The sequence below is a fragment of the Ictalurus furcatus genome, chromosome 5 (assembly GCF_023375685.1).
Source record: "Ictalurus furcatus strain D&B chromosome 5, Billie_1.0, whole genome shotgun sequence".
In the NCBI taxonomy this organism is placed as follows: domain Eukaryota; kingdom Metazoa; phylum Chordata; class Actinopteri; order Siluriformes; family Ictaluridae; genus Ictalurus; species Ictalurus furcatus.
This window is the reverse complement of record NC_071259.1, coordinates 20,370,155-20,395,225: the sequence shown is the minus strand read 5'-3', so window position 1 is coordinate 20,395,225 and position 25,071 is coordinate 20,370,155. Positions and strand designations below refer to the sequence as shown.

The 25,071-nt window shown below is 36.2% G+C and overlaps 1 protein-coding gene across 4 annotated transcripts; it reads left to right on the top strand.

Moving 5' to 3' along the window:
* The first annotated feature begins 838 nt into the window (after nucleotides 1–838).
* On the top strand, nucleotides 839–25,060 carry slc38a5b (solute carrier family 38 member 5b). Of its 4 annotated transcripts, none has more exons than XM_053625110.1 (17): nucleotides 840–1,153; nucleotides 1,731–1,777; nucleotides 9,978–10,123; nucleotides 10,638–10,707; nucleotides 12,592–12,707; nucleotides 13,394–13,467; nucleotides 13,568–13,660; nucleotides 15,396–15,477; nucleotides 16,249–16,331; nucleotides 19,418–19,476; nucleotides 19,743–19,859; nucleotides 20,086–20,165; nucleotides 20,385–20,485; nucleotides 20,935–21,059; nucleotides 21,816–21,960; nucleotides 22,134–22,237; nucleotides 22,332–25,060. In XM_053625110.1, exons 3-17 carry the CDS (start codon nucleotides 10,065–10,067, stop codon nucleotides 22,434–22,436), a joined length of 1,413 nt encoding a protein of 470 aa, XP_053481085.1. In that variant the 5' UTR covers nucleotides 840–1,153; nucleotides 1,731–1,777; nucleotides 9,978–10,064; the 3' UTR covers nucleotides 22,437–25,060. The 4 variants fall into 4 exon arrangements, with proteins under 4 accessions (XP_053481087.1, XP_053481086.1, XP_053481085.1 ...); XM_053625109.1 differs by having other exon boundaries at nucleotides 840–1,166; XM_053625112.1 differs by lacking the exon at nucleotides 1,731–1,777 and having other exon boundaries at nucleotides 839–1,153.
* Nucleotides 25,061–25,071: the final 11 nt, after the last annotated feature.

Below are 25,071 nucleotides of genomic sequence, written 5' to 3'. Positions count from 1 at the left end.
TATCAATCCTTTGGTCTAAATGAAACTAAACCACACTTGAAAAGTGGCTGACTGCCATGTAATGCTGACATCATTAATAACGTCGGAATTGAATCTAACATGAATATTGAATAGGGGAAATGACAAGATGTAAATGAGTACAAAGTACCTATTTACTTCAGTTATTTGACTCACACCAAAAATATTTAAAGCCCATGTGTACTTAATGGTAGACTTTTCTGAATTACCTCAGATTTCCAATATGTGGCACAGTCATTTAGCTCCGTGGGTGAGGAACAACAAACTGCAACTGAGATTCCATTCAGAGATTATCTTCATTCTAGCACTATGTTTTGAAATGTCATGGGAAGTACTGTACATCGCCAGACTGCTTCAATTCTAGAAGTAGGCAAATGTTTATGTGTAAAATAATCTGTGGCACAAATGAATAATTCTGTCAATAATGCCTTTGTTTTGTTTTGTTTTGTTTTGTGTTTTGATTGTCTTTAAGGGGACTTAGAAAAGATAAGATCTTAGTTTGCAACAGGAAAGAAACTATAATTCCAGACCTAAACTCATTGCTATGTAAAATGACAAAAATTAAATGACATAAAACACTGAAAATGATTCAGTTATGGGAGGAATCCACATGAACATACAATATTTGTATGAGTTCACTCACACATTACATTAACTGCTGAATCACAGCCACCAATTTAAGTAACTATTAAACTAAAGAAACTAATAATGGATAAAACTGAGCATAATTGAGCATTTTCTAATTAAAATTATATGTGTTACTATATAATTCATCTTTATTGAAACACAACTCATTTTTAGCGTGGTGAGCGTAGACTCATTGAAGGGGAAAAAGCACACTGTCTTGTTTTAACTTGCTCTAGTGACTTCAGTAGTATGTGTGACATCACATGAAATTTGAGACTGTGGTTGTGAACAGCCCTGCCTTCAGCTCTTTTCTTCCTCCACACATGTGCTTTCTCCCCCTGCTCACTTGCTCCCTTCACTGGATCTGTAGTGTCCTCTTTTCTTTTGGCTCTTCTTTTGGTTTCTTCTCAATTAGAGTGATAAAAACAAACATTTCAACCAAGAAAACTACACAGGTAATGTGTCTCCACTTCTACATTTGAGAAAACGTCAACTGCAACTTCAAAAGGTAAAAAAAAAAGGTGAGAGGCTTACAACTAATTTGCCAGGGTGCATGGGCCATTAAACAAACTGCCGTTCTTGAAAGGAAGGGCTTGGAATTTACATGCATGTATACACCCTTTAAAAGTATTATCATCCACCAGCACACTGTTTTCTGTTGAACTCTTAACTGTCTAATCTACCCAATATGGTTGTAGTAGTAGAAACTAACAAAACAGCCACAACACCATTCTTTTTCTGTTTGTTAAAAAAAGCAAAGGAATTTATGGAAATTTTGTGAATGTGATGGACATTTTATATAGTATAGCTGAATTCACACAGAGCACTGATATTTTGGTGTCATGTATAAAAAACGTAGGATCAGAGCACAAGATTAAAGCAGATACATTTCTAAAAAAAAAAAGAAAAAGAAAGAAAGAAAGAAAAAAAAGAAAAGAAACATGGATTTGTATATAAATGCCTGTATAATTTAAATACAGTCCTGTTAACTCTTGCAAGTTAGAAAAATCAAAACAGTTGTCTGATGACCTACATGCTGACCCACTTGCGTTTATGTCACCTTGGCTACTAATGTTTTTTTGCAGGCAAGAGAGAAGAACACTTAAGAAAACTATCACACAGTAAAGGACACGTAAGGTTTTTTTTTTGTACATTCAGACCGTCCTCCATAGCTTTATGTGGCCTAATTTCTCAAATCTTTGTGTCAAAAGCAATAATTTCCTTCCTGCTGTTGTTGCCTCATGCATTTTCACTGCTCTTTTTGAACCATTTTGAATAAGGAACACATTACTAGTACTACTAGTGAAAAGTTGTCCTAAAAAATAATATTTTAAAAAAAACCCTGAAAATTGTTGATTCAAAACCTACAATCCTACAGTTTCTAATACTCAGTATTTCATTTACTGTGGGAGTATATGGATAAATGAAATAACCTCTAGCTAATAAGTGTATATTTCACTGTGAAAAAAGTCGTCATAAGGCTTTGGTGTCAGTAACAGACATTTAAATGTGACAGTGTGAACAATTTGATAGAATGAAAGAGTGAATCATAATTTAAATAGTTTGGAGGTGTAACCACAAGCCGCAAAGCAAAAACACTGTACTGTCACATCTGGTAGCAGCCATGTTCGTAGAACCCAAGTGGGAAAGAGCATAAACAGAGCCTAGTGTTGTTTTAGCAAACCAAAACATAGTTGAATTGTGTGTGGTGATTGTGTAATCTGTGTTTTGTAATTTGTCAAGCACTATGTATTGAGAAAATTGTATAGAACACAACATGCATCCTAAAATTGTCGTAGCACACCACTATTATCAGTATCACTATCAAGTGGAAACCACATGGAATATGGCTAATTTATTTTGTTGGCTCTCAGGGTATAACGCTCACACTAAAGTTGTGGCCCACACAATTGATATGCACAAAGTGGCTTCCTCAGTTATACCGAGCGGATGTCCTGGTCATATCCAATCTCCTCTGTTGTGTCTGAGGAAGTTCAAGAGATGGAAAAGGAATATGAGGTGCTGATAGACAAGTCTTCATGTAATCAACAATAATGTCTTGAATGTTGTTAGCACAACTCATGCTGCTCAGTCACATGTTTGATCAAAATGAAATGAGGCTTTCTTTGTTATTTTTATCCAGCGCAGTACAAGCCGTTCATTTTGGTTTCATGGAAACATATCCAAGTACTAATTGCAGAGGGCATGCTCATGGTTTATCTGAAGTATATATATGTCTGGGGCCTTGTGATCCAGCCAAGAGAAAAAATTGCAGTATCGCTTGGGTACAGGCATTCAAGTATAGGCACGCCCAATATGCCTGATATGAAAAAACAAATTGTGTAGAATTAAATGCATCCGGTTTGCCATTCATTTGTGTTTTACTGTGAAGCTTGTGTTTGCATGACAAGGGGAGCAGGAGATCGTGAAGAGCACTAGTAAGATGAGGAAAGAGAAAAAAGTCTAAGAATGTTAGTGAAATGGGTGGAGAGCTCAAAGTTGTTTAACTTGAGGAGCAAGTGTGGAGTATGGAGCGTATTATACACAAAGTAAGCACCTCCCTTTACGACTTAAAATGCTGCTTAAAATATTGTCTGCTCACGTCAACAGAGCTGAACATAAACATTGTGGTTCTTAGCAACAGTTAAATATGAATACAGAAGTGAACTCATGAAGTAACCATTGTTCTATGGAACAGTGTGCAGTGTTTATTTATTTATCTCTTGTAATGATCTCTAGTGTTTGCAGTGTTTCCGCACCCCCTGTCTTCCATCAAGTCTAACGGCCTAGTATGTCTCCAAACCCCTAAACGTTTAAACTGAGTGTTAAGAAGGTTAAGCAAATAACACATTGATTTCAGTCAGACATTTGTCACTGCTCATCGTTGACTGATTTGTGGGTCTACAAGGTCCTATGATATCCAGTGACTTGCAGGCTGTAAAAAGAAAAAGGAGTAAGTTGCCTCAAGGGATCATGGGTCTGGACTGGGTTCTTTTTGCTCTTGATCAGTGAGGCACTGGGAGGAGGGGTGAGAAAACAAGGATAGTCTTGCATCAGAAAAGTTTCTTTCCTTTCTCTTCACTCCTCCTTTCCCTTTGCTCCTCCTCTTGGTATACGCAAGAGATTTTGAGGTTGGCATACATTGAGATTAATGGTAGATATCTCCATGAGATTGTGAGTGTTTTTTGGTTCAAATACAGTTTTAGTTTCAATGGTTCTTTGTTCTGTAAATACAATCCAACTTGCAGAACTAATATATATTCCAGATATTTTGACAAACTGCATAGCACAGTCTGTAGGTAACTTGACAGTAACACGATTTATGTTATTTTGGATTTTTACCTCAGCTCATTGGATTTGAAATGAGGTTTAACTCAAAATATATAGGTGGCCCATACAGGAAACACAGCCTTTTTCAAAATCACTCCGGGGCACCAAAACAGGGGGCCAAATGGCTGCTTATTTTATTTATTTATTTATTTATTTATTTATTTATTTGTTCCTGTTGTCCATTTCTGCGTTGTTTGTATTTTAATTGTTTAAGATTTTTTTATAGGCTGTATATGTTATTTGGATCACAAATCAGTTGCTATTGTCTCTAAACATAAAGCTCAATTACATGCCTATAACTATAAAGCAGGTCATATTCATTTAAAAGATGGGATTAAGATTAATCTGTATCAGTGTGATGGAACAAGGAAAATGGGCTAAAATGAACTCACCACATCTGTGTGACATATGGCTGCCACTAGCGTCAAAACATCTCACCTTATTTTTCAGCAGGCCAATAGCCTGAAACATCTTATTAACATAACTGTGGTGTATTTCAAGGATAAAACGTGCAATGTCCTTTATTACTAGCCAAGTTAGAAACCCACTTGGGCATTGCTGAGTACTCACATAGACAAGATGAAGGCTAAAGGCAAAGGAACCAACAGGAACTGGAAAATGTTGCATTATAGACCTGGTACAGCATCACCACAGAAGATAACCAGCATCTAATGATACTTGTGAGTTGCAAGCAGGTAGTTATTTACAAATAAGTACTCAAAATGACATTTGTAATAATTATATTTGTTTATTTAATTAATTATATTAACCTGAAATGAGTAGAATATGTGTACTGACAACTGGGATTATTATTACCTTTAAATTAAAACTAGTCACCGCCATCATAATAATGAAGGTTGAAATCAGATTTTTTTTTCACTGCACTTCTGTGTATACCCACTTCCGTGTGTCAGTTTTCAGCTTTTGAACACTGTGACACAATGAGCATTTAGAATTGGATCTAGTGCCTGTGGTTGGTAGGTGGCTTTATGTAACAGAGAGAGAAATTTGGTTTTGGGGTTTTCAGTTTCAGGTCTGTAGGTGTGAAATGGATGAAGAATAGTACTCAATGAGCTTGGCATGGGTTGAAATGGGTACCTAACTTGAGGTACTCAAGAGTAACAATGAACAGGAGGACTAGGAAGGGATAGTGTGCTCTCTAATTAGTGCCACCACTGTAACCTGTTTGTTCAGGCCCCCTAGTGGTGTAGATGCCAGAATTTACAGTATGACTATTGTGCAAAAATAGCTTTCATATAAAGAAAATAATGACGATATCAATAAACGCTGTTTGTCGTCTTTTAAGTTATAAGTCTTAAGTTATAAGTTAAAGTAATAAGTTATCTATCTGCATATGAAATTTGCACTTTCACAGTTTCATTACTGTGGAACACTCAATAATTGTACAGGATGTTGCCTTGGGACATATTTACAGCCTGCCGGAACTCCCAATGTAATATGGCCAAGTATGTGGGAAATCCCAAATCAAATATTTTTACCATCAAAAAAATTATGTAGAACGGGTAGAAACAACAGTTATATTGTAGTTTATTTAGTAAAATGAAATATTTTTTAAACCATAAAGTATGTTGGTACATGTCTGTCCTTTCATTTTATAGGGTTGTCATTGGTGTGCAGTGCTTAAATTTTGGGACAGTAAGACTTAAATTTAATTCGTAAAAAAAACAAAAAAAAAAACCAACCCTCTGAACAAAGGGTTAATGGACAGTCTGTTGGCTTAATTTAAGTGTGTGATAACCTCTGGGAAAATTATTACAAGGAGGCATTCCCTGCATTGGGAGAATATACTAGTGGTGTATTCCTGTTCCTGACACATCTACTCACATTGTTGAAGTATAAGGACTCTGGTGAAATCACTCAAGTCATTCAAAGGCCTTGTAAGTGGTCCATTTCTTTTGTTTTGCTGTGCTAGAGGTGTCCACAAATAAACCCACAAGTAAACTATCTATACAAGCAAAGATGAGGAACTTTAAAACCTTCTCTGTGTTGTTTGGTTGTCATCATATTAACACAACTTCAAAATGTGTTACATTTTGCATCTATTCACACTGACAGCTTATTGTCCTGTCTATTTATTGTCTAGTTTTGTGTATTGATTGTCCTGCACTTGTCAGACCCTGTCGTGTATTGCACTTTATGTAGTCTTGCAAACTATGTGTTGCACGATGGTTCTGGAAAAACACCATTTCATTCCTATGTATACATTACAAGCTATATAGACGAATGACAGTAAAAACCCACTTGACATGACTGTTTCTGCTGAAAGGATATACCCTACCATAGGATTCCATAGCATGTATGAAGAATTCACACGTTTTCACCATAACATACCATATATCTGTCAACAAAAATTATTCCTCATTAACCTCATATAAATTATTACTGAATGCCTGGAAAGTGAATAGGGCATTGATGAGATCAGATAGCATATGACTGTGCTCAAAAAGCTATCTGCCAGTAACAAATGTAGTCTTACATTCTTATTAAATATGGTACACAAGCGTAATTTGGTAAACACTGTTGCTCCCACCCACCTGTTCTATGACTGCAACTACTAAAGGTAATAGATAACAAATTTTAGTTATTGCATTTAGACTCTGATAATTAGTGCATACTCTCTAAAAACACTGGGTTAAAACAAACTAAATTGGTTATTTTTAACCCAATAGCTGGGTAAAAATTTAATTGTTAATTTTAACCCAAAAAAATGGGTTGATTTTCAACCGAAAGGATGGTTTCATTTTTATAAAAATGTGGGGTTAATTTTATTTCATAAATGGGTTAATATTTTCAGGGTTATTCTTGACCTTTGAAAATGTCACATATACGATATTATAAACAAATATGTCAACATGGTATTTCCTTTGTTATACACAAGAAGGTGTTCAGAAATGTATTGCTAGGGCTGCTAAAGTGGTGTTTATATACAGACTTTGAAATGTAATGACTCAAATAAGTCATATATTTAAGAGAAAAATATCAGATTTTGAACAAAAGAGACATCTAAAATAACTGGATAACCAACTTACGATCGCTCAGTTAATTTGATTCCAGGAGCTGGGCTGAGGGGTGTGGGAGGGGTGCATTGATTCATCTCTCAGTGAAAATGACCCAGCCACTAACCTAATGGTTGGGCTACGCAAAACTACCCAAAAAAACTACCCAAGATTGATAAAATAGCAGAATTAAATGACCCAAAAGGCTCAACCCAACCTTTGGGTAGAAAAAAATAACCCAGCATTTTTTAGAGTGTAGTTAAGTCTGTCTGTGCTTTGTTTTCATCGCAGAATTTTCATGATTTGGTAAGGGAAATCCTCTTCCCCCAGAGAAAATTCCATGTTTAACTCCAGTGCAGAGGTAGCTGAGTTGCTGTTTATGCTTATTAAATACCTTGTAGAGGTCCTGATATTTAAGGGAAATGAGTGCATCTGTACTGATTTTATGCCTTTGTGTGTGACATGGTAACAGGATACATTGATTGATACTAAGAGTAATTTCCAAGAGCTTACTGTATCATGTGTCACTAAGTAGGGATATCCTAAAATAGTCTGATACAGTCATGGGCATCACAAGCAAAGACCTGTGTGTGATACCCACAGAGGTTTTTTTTTAGTGTAATAGATTTTCAGCTTGTGATTGTTATGGTGGACATGTGCATCCTGTCAATGAGTCTCTAAGTGATGGAGTTGCATGAAATCAGTATAGAATCTTATCTAGTTTTGTCTAGTAATCAGCAAAGTACTAGAGTGCTCTAGTTTCCAGTGATGAACAAGTTCTACCCATTCATGCTGGGGAGCTGAGGGCATGAGGTGCATTAATGGCCCAACCATAGACATTTGTCTCTGTTTTGTCACTTATGTGGATCTGTCTGAGACACATGTTTTTACCTTTGTTTAATATATTCATCTGCACACAGTAATTAAATTACCTGAGGAAATCGACAAGAGGGCTTGTCCTTGGCAAACAAGGGCTAAGGGCAGTTCATACACTAACTGCAACAAAACCCTGTTGTTTGGGTGGGGGACTGGGGATTGGGGGGATTGGGGTAAATGTCATATACTCGTGCAGCTAGATAAACTGACTAAGGAATTGGATTTCTGATATTAAAGTCTCACTGTTTTGTGTCTGCAGAGTAGTCGTACAGTTTCTGGTGTTCCTGATAATAATTACATAAAAATTTTGGAAATTATTCTGCGCATTGCTTTAGTAAAGGTGTACTATCATCAAGTTCAACCATCATATTACTCTTTTGTAAACACCAACTATGGTGTTAGGTGGCTTTTATTTTATCCAAAATTTATGGAAAGTTAATTTATTACTAAAGATTTACTCAACAATTGTTTTTAAACAAGTCTAAAATTTCTGAATTAAGTTGCTCTTTTTTTCTGCTCTATCTGCTCATACCTTGGCAAGCATTCTAATGTCTATGCGTCATGAAGCATATTTTTTATAGCTGATCCTGTTACTGACCTTGCAGTAGGAATTCCCATGATATATTTAACTTCATTTAACACATGCTACTAGATTTATAACCCATCTGGTATATGCTTTATTTGCAGTTTGACTCTTTGCTGTATAATATTCTAGGCATTCTAGGCATAATATTCTTGACCATTTAGGAACATATGAAGAGATTATTTTCCCTTAGTTGAGATGTTGAGAATTGAGATGTTGAGACAGGTAACTCTGTTTTGCTGTGGAGGCATTTTGCTCGCATGGTTTTTCCACTTGAGAAGTCATTGAAAGAGTCAATGACTGATCACTTTATTCTAAATGTTTCTAGTGTGATGAGAATGGTTTCTTTCAGGATAAGAATTTCTCATTCTCAGGGCACAAAGGCTCACTGAGTGGTTTGATTAATATAAAAATGATGTAAACTCTATGCTATGGCCTTCACATTCACCAATTTTCAACCCAGTTGAATTTCTATGGGATATTTTGGGCCATATGTTAAATGCTACATATTAGATAGTCCTCTTCACCAGCATCACCAAAACACCAACTGAGGGACACTTTTGGAAGAATAGTGTTAATCTCTTTAGTATAGTTCCAGAGACTTCTATGGCAAGGCATGTTGATCTGTTCTGAGCTGTTTGGCATATTGGGTGACTTTCCTTTAATTTGTCACCCATTTGTACATTCACATGTGTGTGTGCATAGGGAAAGACAAGCATTTAAAGGAGCATGTGTGGACAGAAAGGCACAAAAGCAAACTTATCAAATGTACTAGACACCAGTCTATAAGGCAGAGATCAGAAAAGTGTGTGGGAGTTACAGCTGGCAGGCTTGTCTGGACACCCTCCAAAATTCTGGCTTCTGAGCCACGTAGCCAATTCGAGTACGAAAAAAACAGTAGACTGAGTCTGAGTATGAGTTTCATATTAAACAGCAATGTGCTGTATTGAGTTTTCCCACAGCTTTTCACAACATCTGACCACCATAGAGAGAGAACAAATATTACTTTATTCAGCACGGGGACAGTGTGTGTTTTTAACACCTTCACAAAAATAAAATAAATAAAAAACCTAATTGTAATAGGCCTTACATGTCACTGCTGGATCAACCTGGGAATAATGCATACACATTAGCAAATATAACGAAAAAGTGATTGGACATTAAGGTCAGCAGTGTATGGAAATTCTTTGGTATGAAAAATAGGCTGTAACCCATGCTCAGATCCTCTCCTGAAACATGAGCTCTGATGAACCAATCAAACTTTGGAGAGTGGGAAAAAAGCCACATGGAGCTCGTGTTTTTTCTTTGATTGCCTCCAGCTTGAGAATTCATCCAGTTCTTTGCACTTAACTTGGTAGAGACCCAATAAAAATAAAAAAATTAAATTGATGTCATTAATCAGCTATGTAATATTTTCCAAATGGTCTTTTAATTATGTTTAATGTGTTTTTGTTGATGTTAAAAATAACTTGATAAAAGATAGAAAAAAAGCTAAATGTTTCCTGTATTGTTTTTTTGTCTTTCAGATAAACACTAAAGAAATTTTTTCAAACCAGCTTTACTAAGACTTATTTAACTTTGTTTAACAATAATAAACAAAAAGATATACGAAGATGGAACTTCAGAAACTAGCAAATGGACACCATCAAGATTTTCAGCCTCTGGAAGATGGGTATGTGTCCTCTTTGTTTGCCTAAAAAAAGCTAATAACTTCTTGGAAAACTTGAATGCAAAATATAGACATCAATATCCAGTAGAACCAGGGCAGTGTACAATTGGTCACATAATACGCTACACTAGCAAAGTAGTGCAGTGCCACTGTCTGTATCTGTATCTGTTTAGTGCTCCAAATATTTGCATCTGTACCTGTATTTAGATTTTTTAAAAATCCCATACAGTTATTATTTTTGTTCGTACCAGCCTACAGCATTTTCTGATGAATTTAGTTGCTTCTATTTCCCAAAATATAAACAATCTAGTGGCCTTACCAGGCCCACTGCAATTCTGACCAGGCAATTACTAAGGTTGAATGAATCAACTTTAAATGCATCACTGTAAAAGCATTGTCAATACATTCCCCCCCCCCAAAAGGATTTATTAGAAAAGCAGCAAAACGTGTGCATTTCAGCATAATGATCAACTGATGCCAATGGTTTTTCTTCTTTTTCATTTTTGGAAATATGCAGATTCTCCCCAGAGCAAGAAAATTTTTTACCACATAAGAGCAACGGGAGAAAAACCCCTCAGTTTACAGATGTAAGTGCAAAAAAAAAAAAAAAAAAAAAAAAAAAAAAAAAAAAAAAAAATTATATATATATATATATACAGTGAGGGAAAAAAGTATTTGATCCCCTGCTGATTTTGTACGTTTGCCCACTGACAAAGAAATGATCAGTCTATAATTTTAATGGTAGTTGTATTTGAACAGTGAGAGACAGAATAACAACAAAAAAATCCAGAAAAACGCATGTCAAAAATTTTATAAATTAATTTGCATTTTAATGAGGGAAAAAAGTATTTGACCCCCTCTCAATCAGAAAGATTTCTGGCTCCCAGGTGTCTTTTATACAGGTGACGAGCTGAGATTAGGAGCACACTCTTAAAGGGAGTGCTCCTAATATCAGTTTGTTACCTGTATAAAAGACACCTGTCCACAGAAGCAATCAATCAGTCATATTCCAAACTCTCCACCATGGCCAAGACCAAAGAGCTCTCCAAGGATGTCAGGGACAAGACTGTAGACCTACACAAGTCTGGAATGGGCTACAAGACCATTGCCAAGCAGCTTGGTGAGAAGGGGACAACAGTTGGTGCGATTATTCGCAAATGGAAGAAGCACAAAAGAACTGTCAATCTCCCTCGGCCTGGGGCTCCATGCAAGATCTCACCTCGTGGAGTTGCATTGATCATGAGAACAGTGAGGAATCAGCCCAGAACTACACGGGAGGATCTTGTCAATGATCTCAAGGCAGCTGGGACCATAGTCACCAAGAAAACAATTGGTAACACACTACGCCGTGAAAGACTGAAATCCTGCAGCGCGCGCAAGGTCTGCTGCTCAAGAAAACACATATACATGCCCGTCTGAAGTTTGCCAATGAACATCTGAATGATTCTGAGGACAACTGGGTGAAAGCGTTGAGGTCAGATGAGACCAAAATGGAGCTCTTTGGCATCAACTCAACTCGCCGTGTTTGGAGGAGGAGGAATGCTGCCTATGACCCCTGGAACACCATCCCCACCGTCAAACATGGAGGTGGAAACATTATGCTTTGGGGTTTTTTTTCTGCTAAGGGGACAGGACAACTTCACCGCATCAAAGGGACGATGGACGGGGCCATGTACCGTCAAATCTTGGGTGAAAACCTCCTTCCCTCAGACAGGGCATTGAAAATGGGTCGTGGATGGATATTCCAGCATGACAATGACCCAAAACACATGGCCAAGGCAACAAAGGAGTGGCTCAAGAAGAAGCACATTAAGGTCCTGGAGTGACCTAGGCAGTCTCCAGACCTTAATCCCATAGAAAATCTGTGGAGAGAGCTGAAGGTTCGAGTTGCCAAACGTCAGCCTCGAAACCTTAATGATTTGGAGAAGATCTGCAAAGAGGAGTGGGACAAAATCCCTCCTGAGATGTGTGCAAACCTGGTGGCCAACTACAAGAAACGTCTGACCTCTGGGATTGCCAACAAGGGTTTTTAAACCAAGTACTAAGTCATGTTTTGCAGAGGGGTCAAATACTTATTTCCCTCATTAAAATGCAAATCAATTTATAACATTTTTGATGTGCGTTTTTCTGGATTTTTTTGTTGTTATTCTGTCTCTCACTGTTCAAATAAATCTACCATTAAAGTTATAGACTGATCATTTCTTTGTCAGTGGGTAAACATACAAAATTAGCAGGGGATCAAATACTTTTTTCCCTCACTGTATATATATATATATATATATATATATATATATATATATATATATATATATATATATATATATATAAAGCTGTACTCTGTATAATAATATGTATTTATACAATATAACAATGTAACCCATACATACTCACTATCCAGTCTCTTGTCTGTATGCTGCAATTCCCTGCATGTTTTTGACATTTTGAGCATATTATCTTTGTGTCTCTTGCAGTTTGAAGGGAAGACCTCATTTGGGATGTCTGTGTTTAACCTCAGCAATGCTATAATGGGCAGTGGAATCCTGGGACTGTCATATGCCATGTCCAACACTGGCATAATTCTGTTTCTGTGAGTATGTCACACTGCATCACCAGTGTACTCTTGCTTCAGCACAGTATCACAACATGCTGCAAAATACTCTCACATTGCTTTGAGTTTCACATGGTTTACTGAAGTCAGACTCAGAACACACACTAGTTGTATATTTCATATATATATACACTAGTTGTATATATATGAAGTTGTATATTTCCCATGTTCCTGCATGCATAAGACAGGACGTAAAGTGTTCAAAGATTTTACTTTTAAGCTATAGGTTTTCAGTAGCACCATGTAGTGTGTAGTGCACTCTTAATCCATGATGAAGATTACCGGACACAAATTTACTCCTAACAGTGAGAATGTACAGTCTTCTCTTTAGGTATTTGCTGTTAAATAAACAGATCACTGTGAAATAGGTTTGTGTGCTGAACTGGTGAGCAGTGATAACGAAGAAACACAAGGTTCTCAAATCAAATCGCAGCATTAAATATAGCTGCACAGTTGGCAAGGTCTGTAGGTCTGCCTGTTGGAAAAAGTGCAGTCATCACACACACACACACACACACACACACACACACACATACACACACGTCATGTGCAACAATTTGGGCCTACTGGAGGCAAATCCAAATACACACACTGCAGTACATTGCACTAATTTGTATTTTGTCCCCAATGTTTATTGGGTTTTTTTTTTTTGTTTTTTTTTACAGGTTCCTGTTGATATGCATTGCTATTCTTTCATCTTATTCTATCCATCTTCTTCTGAAGAGTGCTGGAGTTGTGGGTAAGTCAAGGCAATAATATAATAAAACAGCACCGCACTGAAATTTTGCCATGCCTCAAGCTTTGCACAAAGTTTGCTGACTATTTCTGTCTGTGTGCAGGTATTCGTGCATATGAGCAGCTTGGAAAGAGAGCATTCGGTCACCTGGGAAAAATACTGGCAGCTGTTGTCATAACAATGCACAACATTGGAGGTGAGTTAGAGAACAAGAGTGGTTATGGATTCAGATGCTAAGTGATTTATATTACTTTTTGTTATAGGTAGACTGCAAAACTTTCTGTTTTTAAAGCATTGATAATTTATAGTAACTAAGACTCTTCGAAGAGCCAGTGCTCTGAAAGCCATGGATTAAGTCATAAAATGTTTCATAGATGCCCAGTTCATTTAAAAAAAAAAAAAAAAAACAAACAAAAAAAAACCCCACACAGCCAAAATAGTGACTGAGGAAATATTTTTTCAGCCACATGATATCAACATAAACTTGACAGCCCCTGCAAGATAAATCTAATTTATGGTTACTTTGCTAGATCTGGTTACTTACTTGCTTACAGGCACTACTTACTGGAAGCAAAAAATATTCATATCAAAACAGTGGCCTTCAGTATTTTTGATACTTGAGGCATTTCAGAAAAGACAAACACCACTTCTCAGGTGGAATGCCAGTGTGCTTAGTCATGTTGCATAACATGACCTGTCAGAGAGGTGTCAAGATTTCTGACATTTATCCCTTAAAAGTAAAATGTCACTGACGGCCTAGACAAGGTAATGACAAGCTTTTGGAGCAATCTAAATCAATGTGCACAACGGTACAGATGTACACTATGAAGCGTTGTGGTACATTGTCACAGGCTGCATCTGAATATCCCTACTACCCTACTATTCAGTAGGCTAAAAGCAGTATGCCAAAGGAGTAGTATGTCCGAATTCTCAATATTCATAAAACAATAGGTGAGAAATACCTGGATGACCTACTGCTTCCACCGAGATTCTGCAATATGGACGCACTGGACACTGCACTATCCCATAAGGCAGGAGGACTGACCCGGAAGAGGTGTCAGAATCAAAGTTGCGGAAAGCAATGCGTCGGCTCTTTTTCAGTTGCAGGTCACATGACAGTGCCAACATGGCGGATGTAGTATGTCCAGATTATATTTATACTTCACACTTATACTCATCGGTACATAGTGTATCAACGGCCAAGCAGTAGGTACTGAATCCAATGCAGTAGGTACTGTCACAGTACGTGATTTTGAATGCAGCTGCTATGTCTATGTCAAAAATGTTGCCACACAGGGTAGGACAGTGGCTTACAATGCCCAGGTGGGGATGTTATACAACATGACAAAGAATTTTTACATTTACATTTATTCATTTAGCAGACGCTTACAAATAAGGAAATACAAGCAAAGCGATATATCAAGCGGAGAACAATACAAGTAGTGCTACCATACAAGATTTTTAATTGAGTTCATTATTTTAAAAAATATTAGGCTCAGGTAAATGTATACAGTTCTGTTTTGGTTATTTATTAGGCCATATGACTTTCTTCTTGAACGCTATACTCACAGAATACATTTTATTAAAATTGTCATTAGATTTAAGTAAAATCATTAAAGTATTTCTATTATTTATAGGCCTATTTGTTTTTGAGTTATTGAGGTTTCAAATAAATCCAGTCAATTCACGTGAGCAGTCAAACAGCCTAATAATTATAAGGATTAAATACTAAATATAGTACTATAGACCCCATAATACTCAAGATCCCACTTTGAGAACAATGGCTCTATCTAAATCCCAGTGATCCAGACATGTATTATAAATAATAATCAAATCTACTTACGCTTATAAGTAGGTGGATTATATCACAGTGAATTTTCTTACAATTACATTTTGTTACATCTCTCTGTATTTGCCTGTGTTTATTTCAGCAATGTCTAGCTATCTCTTCATTGTGAAATATGAGTTACCTTTGGTCATTCAAACCTTTTTGGGTCTTCATCATGGCAGTGGGTAAGATGCAAAATCAACTTATTATGACTTGTAATGAAAATGTTTGCATAATCAATTAATGTAGCTGAGGAAATGCTGCTGGTGCCATATGATCTTAATATTTATTGAATGAATTGAGTTCTACGTATATAGGGTTGTTTTCACTACATCATTGGTAACAAGTGTCATAGTCTGACACTGATCACACTGTGTTTAAAATAAATACACAATGGATTAAATCATTTTGCATTTCTGTTTATGTAGAATAAAAACAGGTGATTTATGGTAGCACAAGTGGACATATGTTACTATGCTAATGGCCCTGAAAACAAAATGGGTTGATTAGTTAGTTAGTTTCACAATGTTTAACCTTAAATGGCAAAAGTATATAAACCAACTTTAGGTTATGGTGTAAGTTTCTGTTTTAACTCTAAAGGGCCATCAAATTCATTTAAATATAGGCTACATAAATAAGCCACCACTCAATTTACTAGTACTTTGGCTAATTAGCACACCAAAGTCACATTACCATGAACAATTGGACTCATCTGTAAGCAGTGTTAGCCTATTAACTCCTCAACTCCCAACTTATTATTGATTTATTCATATTAAAGTACATTATTTGATAAATACAGTGAAGCTAATAGCATAGGTATGTAGCTGGGAAATGTAGCAGCTCCTGGGAGTTTAAGGGATTACATAAGATATTAAATTTTAGAATATTGTATTGTTTGACACATTGTATTATGAACTTTCAACACTTTCTAAATGACCTATTTGATTTTTATCCAGACAGTGGTACCTGAATGGCAACTATTTGATCATTATTGTGTCTGTCTGTATTATTCTTCCACTGGCTATGATGAGACAGCTTGGTAAGTATATTACTAACCTAGTATATAAGGTTATTAACTTATATACTTATATTTTTTTTGCATAGTCTTCTCTCGCCCTTTACCCCCCATCCACTCACCAACATAAATAGATCATAAGCTCTCTAGTTTTATTTAAACCAATTTTTATTTAAAGCAGTGTAACAAAGCTAGCTCAAAATGTAATTCAGTACTTCAGTGCTTCTACCTGATAAGCTCTCAGATCTCACCATCTGTCACTGCACACAACTTTTGGGTAGTCCTAGACAACAAACTTTCCTTCCCACCTCATAGCACTTAACAGACTTGCTCATGCACATTGCAGAAAATGCCTTTCTTGAAACAAGCAAGACACACTTAAATCTAGTTAAAGTGTACTAAAATCAAGCAAAAAATTCCAATGGGGTAAGCAAAACTGTCTCAGTATGAATTCTTAAAAATAGCATAAATATCTAGTCACTAAAAATGCTATTGGATCTTAAAAAAAGACAAAAATTCCAAAATTTAAGCAAGTTGTGCTTATTACAAGCAATGAAAATGTTATTCAAGATAGACTTACTTAATCGAAGATTAATAATTAGCAATATAAAGAGCTTACAATAAGACACAGTTTCTTCAAACAATAATAAATAATAAACTAGTATAAATAATATATAAATAAAAAATAATAAAAAAAATAAGTGACTTTGTCTTAAATTAAGGCACCAGAAGCATTGCTATTTTTAGCATTACTAAAACAGGGAAAACACTTCAACATAGTGTCAGGGATTGTAGAAGGTGACAGATGCAAGCACAGATTTTTCTGAATAAAGTGCAAAACAAACAACCAAAACTGTGAAAACAAGAACCATAAACATAACAATGAGCACATGGCAAAAACATGAAGTCTATGAGAGTGGCTGTAGGACACACGATAACACATGAACACAAAAACAACAAAAGCTTGACAATTAGGTGCTGAAAAACTAGAACTTCTATAGGGGTGCTTGTTAGGGGTAACACAGAACAGGTGTGAGTGATCAGTGGGGCACGCAACATGGTCATGTGACATGCTGGGTCTGATTGGTAATGTAGTTCAGTGTGGATTTCAGCATAACCATGACACATAGCTGCTTCAATGAAAAATTTTGGTTTGCAAGTGGTCTTATTCTTAAAATAAGGAAAACCATCTTGTTCCTCTGCTGGTTTATTATGCAAACCATTGTTGTAGCTTGTTACTGGTTAAATCTTGCTCAATATTAGCTGAAATATCTTATTAAGACAAAGTTAGATATATTTTCTCAAAATGAGATAGCTTTTCTAATGCAAAACATGCCTGACAAGATTATTTTTCTTTTTACACAAAAAAAAACTAATTTCCCAGAAACAAGGCATTTTTTTTACTTTTTTGAAATTCCCTTTTTGCAGTGCAAGTTTCTTCTTAACAAAATCAGGAGGACTTAGCAATTTCTATAAAACAAAGGCCACTTGTTCAATCCCTTGTCATTTCAAGGACTACTGCCACACCCCGCTCTCTACCATGCTCCCTCTGAGCCTCTAGCACTGCTTGATTGGACCCCCCATCTCTTGGGGTACAAGGAACACATGTATTAAAGCTCTCCTGGCACCCAGTTGGTGGAATGAACTTGTATATGTTTTCAGACGAAGACGTAATACACTTACATTTGCACTTTGTTAATTTTAAACAAAAATCCTTGTCATCTATTTTTTTCATATTGTAATAACCTCCCCAACAGGGTTTTTAGACTGATGGTACTCTTAGTCCCTGACTACAAAGCACTTCTGTAAGTCACTCTGAATAAATGACATAAATGTAAAATGTCATAGGTCAAATTAATATTATTGGCATGGTACAGCTCAAAATATTTGTAACATTTTACCACTAATGTAATGTTATACATTATTCTGTTATTCAAATGCTTTCAATTTGAAATAGCTGCCATTTCACTGTCTTGCATTGCTCTAGGTTGTTAGACAAACAAAATGCCTTTGCTGTACGAGCAAAACAAATGCAAATGCAACTACATGAGACTCGAGAGAGAACTCGCTTGAAGTAAGGTTACACCAAGAAAAATAGACGCTAACCTCTTCCCCTCATCTCTGTCATGAATGTTGTATTTCCTGTTTATGTTGGATTGTATTTCTGATTTTCTGGTTATTGTGAAATACCTCACTCTGTGTGACAAAGTTCTATTTCCACTCACTTTACGTGCTACATATTACATACCTTAAGAGTCTGTGGTGCAACTGAAATTCTGCACCACACTGCTCTCAACGTATGGTTTCCAGTTGTTTAGTAACCTGTGTTTTACACCCTGAATTACATTCAAAATTATGTTCAGATGGTGCAACTGGCTGCAGAACAATAAACGGTATGCTTGGTAATTATGGTAGACCATGCAGGGTAAAATTTTTAACTTCAGGAAGCCTGGAATGTAATGGCAAGAATTATTTTTACTTGCCTGTAGATTTCACATGAAAGAATTTTGTGAATCCTGAAATATGACTGCATAAACATGAGATCAGTTTGGTTTTGCACAGATGAAAATGCCATTCATATGAAGGAAGGCAAATAAGAATATATGTAGCATCCTTTATGTGGAAGAAAATGTATGTTCATGTATATTACTACTCGTATCAAAATATAACTAAATATAACTATCTGAATAAGAACTAAGAAAATAAGAACTTCCAAATTTATTTAACATGTCAACATAGTGTATGTAAAACATAGAATAGAATAATTGTTTTAGATTTCCTTATACATCAAACTGTATGTAAACATATATATTTTTCCCACACATATTTAAAAATATGTATTGCTATTATATCTTATTATATTGATAGCTTTTGAGAAAACAGAGTTGAGAAATAAAAAAGTAGAGAAATAAATAGAGTTCATTATAGTGCTGTGAAAAGTACCTAAACAAAATAGAGCAGAAAAGAGAATATCAGAGAAACAGAACTGGAGCATATCAGAGCATAGGCCTACATGCAGAATATCACTTCAGCTATGAATTAGAAATATATAAGCACACAAGGCGAAGTTTAATAAGGTTAAAGTGAAATTGTGGCATGTGTGTCTGTAGGGTACCTGGGCTACACCAGTGGTTTCTCACTGACCTGCATGGTTTTCTTTCTCATCTCAGTGAGTATTCAGTGGGACAGAAACATCATGCTTCTTTCTCAGGATTGACTTATACATATACTATACCAACACTGCATTTCAACAGTATAATTGTATAGAAATTGCTTTAAGTGATTAGCATTAATTTTAACTACTACAGGAATTCTGAATGTTCTGATTAGATAGAGTTCACATTACTTTACTTTCACTGTTACTCAGTGTCTTCTGTTACAAACATCCTTCCCCTCTTTCTCTTTTTCTTCCTTGTTTGTGCCATTCTGATCTAGGTCATCTATAAGAAGTTCAACATTCCCTGTCCTCTGGAGGATTTCAGCAATCATACCACAGTCAACATCACAATAGGAGAAGAATGTGAGGCCAAATACTTCACTATCAACCAGCAGGTCAGTGAAACAGAGCTGTCTCCTCTTCATCTGTCAGAGGTGGATATAATCATGACAGATCTTTTGACAGTCAAAGGATACCTACAGTATTTTCAGAAAAAGTAATCTAGTATGGTAAAGCCTCCAGTCATCCAGGTCATGTCACTGGTGGCCTGACTATATTGACAGGTGACAGTGTTTGCATCCTACTCTCATTACCTCATTTTTTTCTCTATATGTCTTGCAGACGGCCTATACAGTTCCCATTTTGGCTTTTGCATTTGTGTGCCACCCTGAAGTTCTGCCTATCTACACTGAATTGCGCAAGTATGTTTTGGAGAAAACATTGCAAATGAGCAAATGTGTAGAATTTCCAAATATTTGCCATGTGTGCCATTGGAGCAAGTAGAAATTAGTTGAACATTAGTTGTGACAGTTTCATAAATGTTATTTGCATTTATTCTTAATTTTGGATATAAATAGTTTTTCACCCATATTTATGATCATTTATTAATAATTTATATATTTCCTCTGTTTCTTTAACAGCCCCACTAAGCGACGCATGCAGGCCATCGCCAATGTATCCATCTTAAGCATGTTCGTAATGTACCTGCTGACCGCAATCTTTGGATACCTCACCTTTTATGGTGAGCCTTCTATGTCTGAACTCACCATACCTTATAGTTATTTTATCTCAACTTTTATGGTCCCATAAATATATTTCACTATATAACAACCTGGAAGAATTATGATACAAACAGTCGAAAACCTTGCTATCTTAATATGATTTACTCACACAGTCAATTTCATGCTTTGATCAATTTATTGGAAGTAGAAATAAATGCAAGTTTTCCCCATTTTCAGACTTTACCCCTAACATTACTTGAGGTTGAGACATGCAGAAGGGAGACATATTTCAGTTTAAGATAACCTGTAATTTTGTATGTATTTCTCTATGTGAAGAGATTTCTCAGACTGCCACACATATTTCCAGTATGTTTTGGTCTAAAATGCCTACTTTTGTGGGATTTATTGGCTTGTTATAGGCTTATTTATCATGTAAAGTAAACTCTTTTTCTCCATTTGATCTGAACAGGAAGTACAGAGCCCGAGCTGCTGCACACCTACAGTAAAGTGAACCCTCTGGACATACTGATCCTGTGTGTGAGACTGGCTGTACTGGTGGCTGTCACACTGACTGTGCCTGTGGTGCTCTTCCCGGTAACAATACTCTATTTATATATAAAAAAAATTCTTGTTATTTAGACACTGTTATTCACTTTTCTTGCAATAATGTATCAACAACAGGTTTAAGATCACTGTGCAATGAAAGTACTCTGTTACAGCACAAGCCAAAGTGTTGTATTCCTCTTATTACCAATGCAATTGGCCAACTATTGCATTAAAAACAAACAAACAAACAAACAAACAAACAATATATATATATATATATATATATATATATATATATATATATATATATATATATATATATATATATAATTAAAGAATTACACATCATACTTTTTATTTGCTTATTTAATGTTGTGGAAGGTCACTTATGGAAAGAAGTTGCTTTCTGTTATTACTTATGTTAAAGCAGCTACTGCACAATAGAATATAGAATACTTCACATAGAATACTTCACCGTATCAGCAATCACATGCTTTAACACTCATTTATGTGGAGCATCTACCATGTTATTATAGAAACCATAACATATCAGAACGAGTGCATTAATAGAAACCTTGCAGCCAGTGTTATTGTCAGAGCTGTGCTGTTACAGAAAATTAATCAACACCTTCTGGCCCAGAATGGAGCTACAGTACAGTGCTGTGGTGTAAGGGTTAATAAAAGTACACTTTTTAATATCTGTGATACCTTTTAAGTAATTTCAGTTTCAGTGAGTAAGCCCAGTGATTAAATCAATCTAAACACATGAGCAGTGATGTTAATATAAATATGATTTTCATTTAGATTCGGCGAGCTCTACTGCAGCTGATTTTCCCTGAGAAACCTTTTCATTGGGCTCGTCACATAGCCATTGCTGTGTGCCTCCTCTTTGCTGTGAATTTGCTTGTCATCTTTGTACCCAACATCCGAGACATCTTTGGCATCATCGGTATGTACAAATTTCCGCTTGTAGAGCAATAAAGTATATCTTTCTATCTACAACAGATGAAAGAACTAAAGTTTCAGGCTCTTTCAGAAAATTCCTGTTCCTTTAGCTTTGAAGAAATCTAAATCAATATGCTGCCTATGTGAAATGCAAATGTTTTGTTTCCTTATTGTCAGGTGCCACCTCTGCCCCAAGCTTGATCTTCATCCTCCCAGGCCTCTTCTATATCCGCATTGTTCCGATAGATCAAGAGCCATTGTACTCAAGACCAAAGATTCAGGTGAGTTGAATGATTAATGAATAACAAACATTTCTGAATGGATTTCAGTGACAAGTCTTTGAGATCTGTCCACATACCACCTTTTTCCCTTCAGGCTATTTGCTTCACAGCCCTGGGTTTCATCTTCATGTCGATGAGTTTAACCTTCATTGCCCTGGACTGGATTAGTGGAGAGAAACGCAGTGGTGGGGGACACTAATTCCCAACCACAAACAGAAGGGGTCCAGTATGCCTGCTCAGCAGAACACCATCAAGCTGTCCTTTTCTCTCAAACCCAGTTTTGGAACCTGAGAGAAGAGCAAAAACAAACAAACAAACAAACAAAATCACTGATAGGCTGGGCCCGTCTCATCTCCGGTCCCTTCCCTCACTGAGTGAGGGTAGGACCTGCTTCCCACCATATTTCAAATTAAATAGAGGAGTGTTTGTGGTGGAGGATCTTGGTCGAATGACGACATCACGCCCTTCCGAGGCAGTGACATTCAAGATCCTGAATGCAGTATTTTGTTTTGACAATCCACAGAGATAAATGCCAATTAGGTTTCTGCTTAAACATGCAAAATTCCAAAAGCTCTTTTACAACATCTGTAAGAGAATCCCAAAAAGTAGATGTATTGGTTTATTATCTCCCTTCAACATAAACAGGAAAAATCCATGTTTTGTTCTCCAATCCAAAACGTATAGAACTTTTGTTGATTCTGTTCAATCTTGGTTTTAGGGGAAATAGATTCATGCCATGCACATATAACAGATTATTTCATTCTGTTGATCTGCTATGCTACAATTTAAGGAGAAAATGTCTCCTATCCAATTTTCTCTATCATAGCCCTGTTTTGGTAAAGGCTGTAGTTTTTCACAGAAGTCACACACCATAAAACCTAAATGCTGAAAACATAAAAAATAATCCACATATGAACTATGTTAAAGCCACAATCAGGGATTTATAAAGATAGTTCTATTACCAGCAAATATAAAGCATAATAGCTATTTTATGAGTATCTTTTTTTAGAGTATTTAAAGTGCCAAGTGCCATTGGCATTACCTCAAACAAAAAAACCAAACAAACCATCATGTGCCTTCAAAACTCAGGATGTAAACCTTGTTCCCAGATTCTTTTTTTTATGCCTTATTCATTTTTGGACCTCAAGTTGTTGCTCTCAAGTCTCTGACTGTGGTTTTAAAGCAGAATGGACAAATTAGAAAGTATATTGATTAGTTTTAGACTTTTCAAAACAGCTTTTTGTTTATGCAGGATTACATTTAATCTGACTAACAAAGGTACAGCAGATTAGAACCACTGTAATGGAATTCGATGCTGAACTAGGGTTAGTGTCACGGCAAACTAGCCACTTCATTTCCCAGAATACACCACGAACTACAAACATGGCCGACGACTACAACCCCCAATGGTACACACAGACACATCACCCTCTTCTGAGGACTAATCACACACACCTGTTCCCAATCACACCACAGTACTGCTCATTCACAAGGTCTTTGCGAAGTATAAAGCTCAGTTGAGCTTTTCTCTGTCGTGTATCAAGCCTTGATCTCATGCTGTTATTATGGTTTTGACTTTGTTTCTAGTTTCTCGGTTCGTGCTTTGCCTTGCCTGCTTCATGCCCGTTTGCCTGACCATTTGCCTGCTCTGACAATGCCTGTGTTTCACGATTTGGACTTGTCAGCCTATCTCTCCTATAATAAAGCTCTTAACTGCAATTGCATCCATCCCAACCCACTTCATGTGACATAGAGCAAAGGCTCCATGTGTATTTTTCCCCAACAATGAATGCGTGAACCTTGATAAATCAGAGCTCATGATCTGCCATTGATTATTATGTATTTATCAGCACTTCTCCTGTGGCTTTTTGTTTTAGATTGATATTTTTTCTGTGCCACAGATAAAATCTCCACAAATTTTCAAAGTGACATAATAATAAGAAGAAAAAGGACCCCCCTCAACTTTAAAAAAATGTTAACATGTATATTTAAGCCAATATGACAGTGCACAATAGGGCTGAATTAAGGTGTAAATTGTTCAAAAATGGTTCTAGAGTGCACAGTACTTCACAGTGTCTGTGAAATATGTTTTCAAAAGCAGACTATTATCCTTTTTCTACATATATCCATATATACACAGGAGAAAGTCTCAAATATTCAAGATGTGACAAATCTGCCTATTTAATGGATACAATGTCCTCAAATAATGGGTAACATTTAGGGAATATTTCCCATTTATTAATGACCTCTTGGTCACCTCATTTGGCATTTTAGCCGATAAATCATTGTTCCTATATATCCTACAATCAGCACACCCCATTCCTCTCTCAGCAGTAAAGTGGGATAGACTATTTCGTGCTCAGTTTACATTCTAGTTGAGGCACATTGGATATAACAGGTGTGGTTGTTGGCTGTTACCCGTGCATGCCAATGTGAATGTGAACTTGACAATTTACAGTCTGTGACCTTACTCTGTTACTTATTACAGCATTTGTGTGGAATTCAATTCCTCATACACTCATGTAACTCAAACCCATTTCTTGTTTTTCCCCCCATATGCGAACCATTGCTGAGTACATACTACTATTCATGTATAGAATGGTTGTTTTTCATGTTTTTTCAACAGTTTTGTATCTTTAAAGAAGATGGTGCTAATGTTTTATGATGTGACAGAATTTTAACAGCATATCCAGTGACACCAAAGATACTTTGTCGCATATGAAGTTACTTCATCAACTGTTTTTTGCTTATTGTTTTTGTTTACTGAATTACCTGTTGACTTGGTCATGCTTACAGTTTTCAATAAAGGTGAATTCTGTATGATATAATTTTTT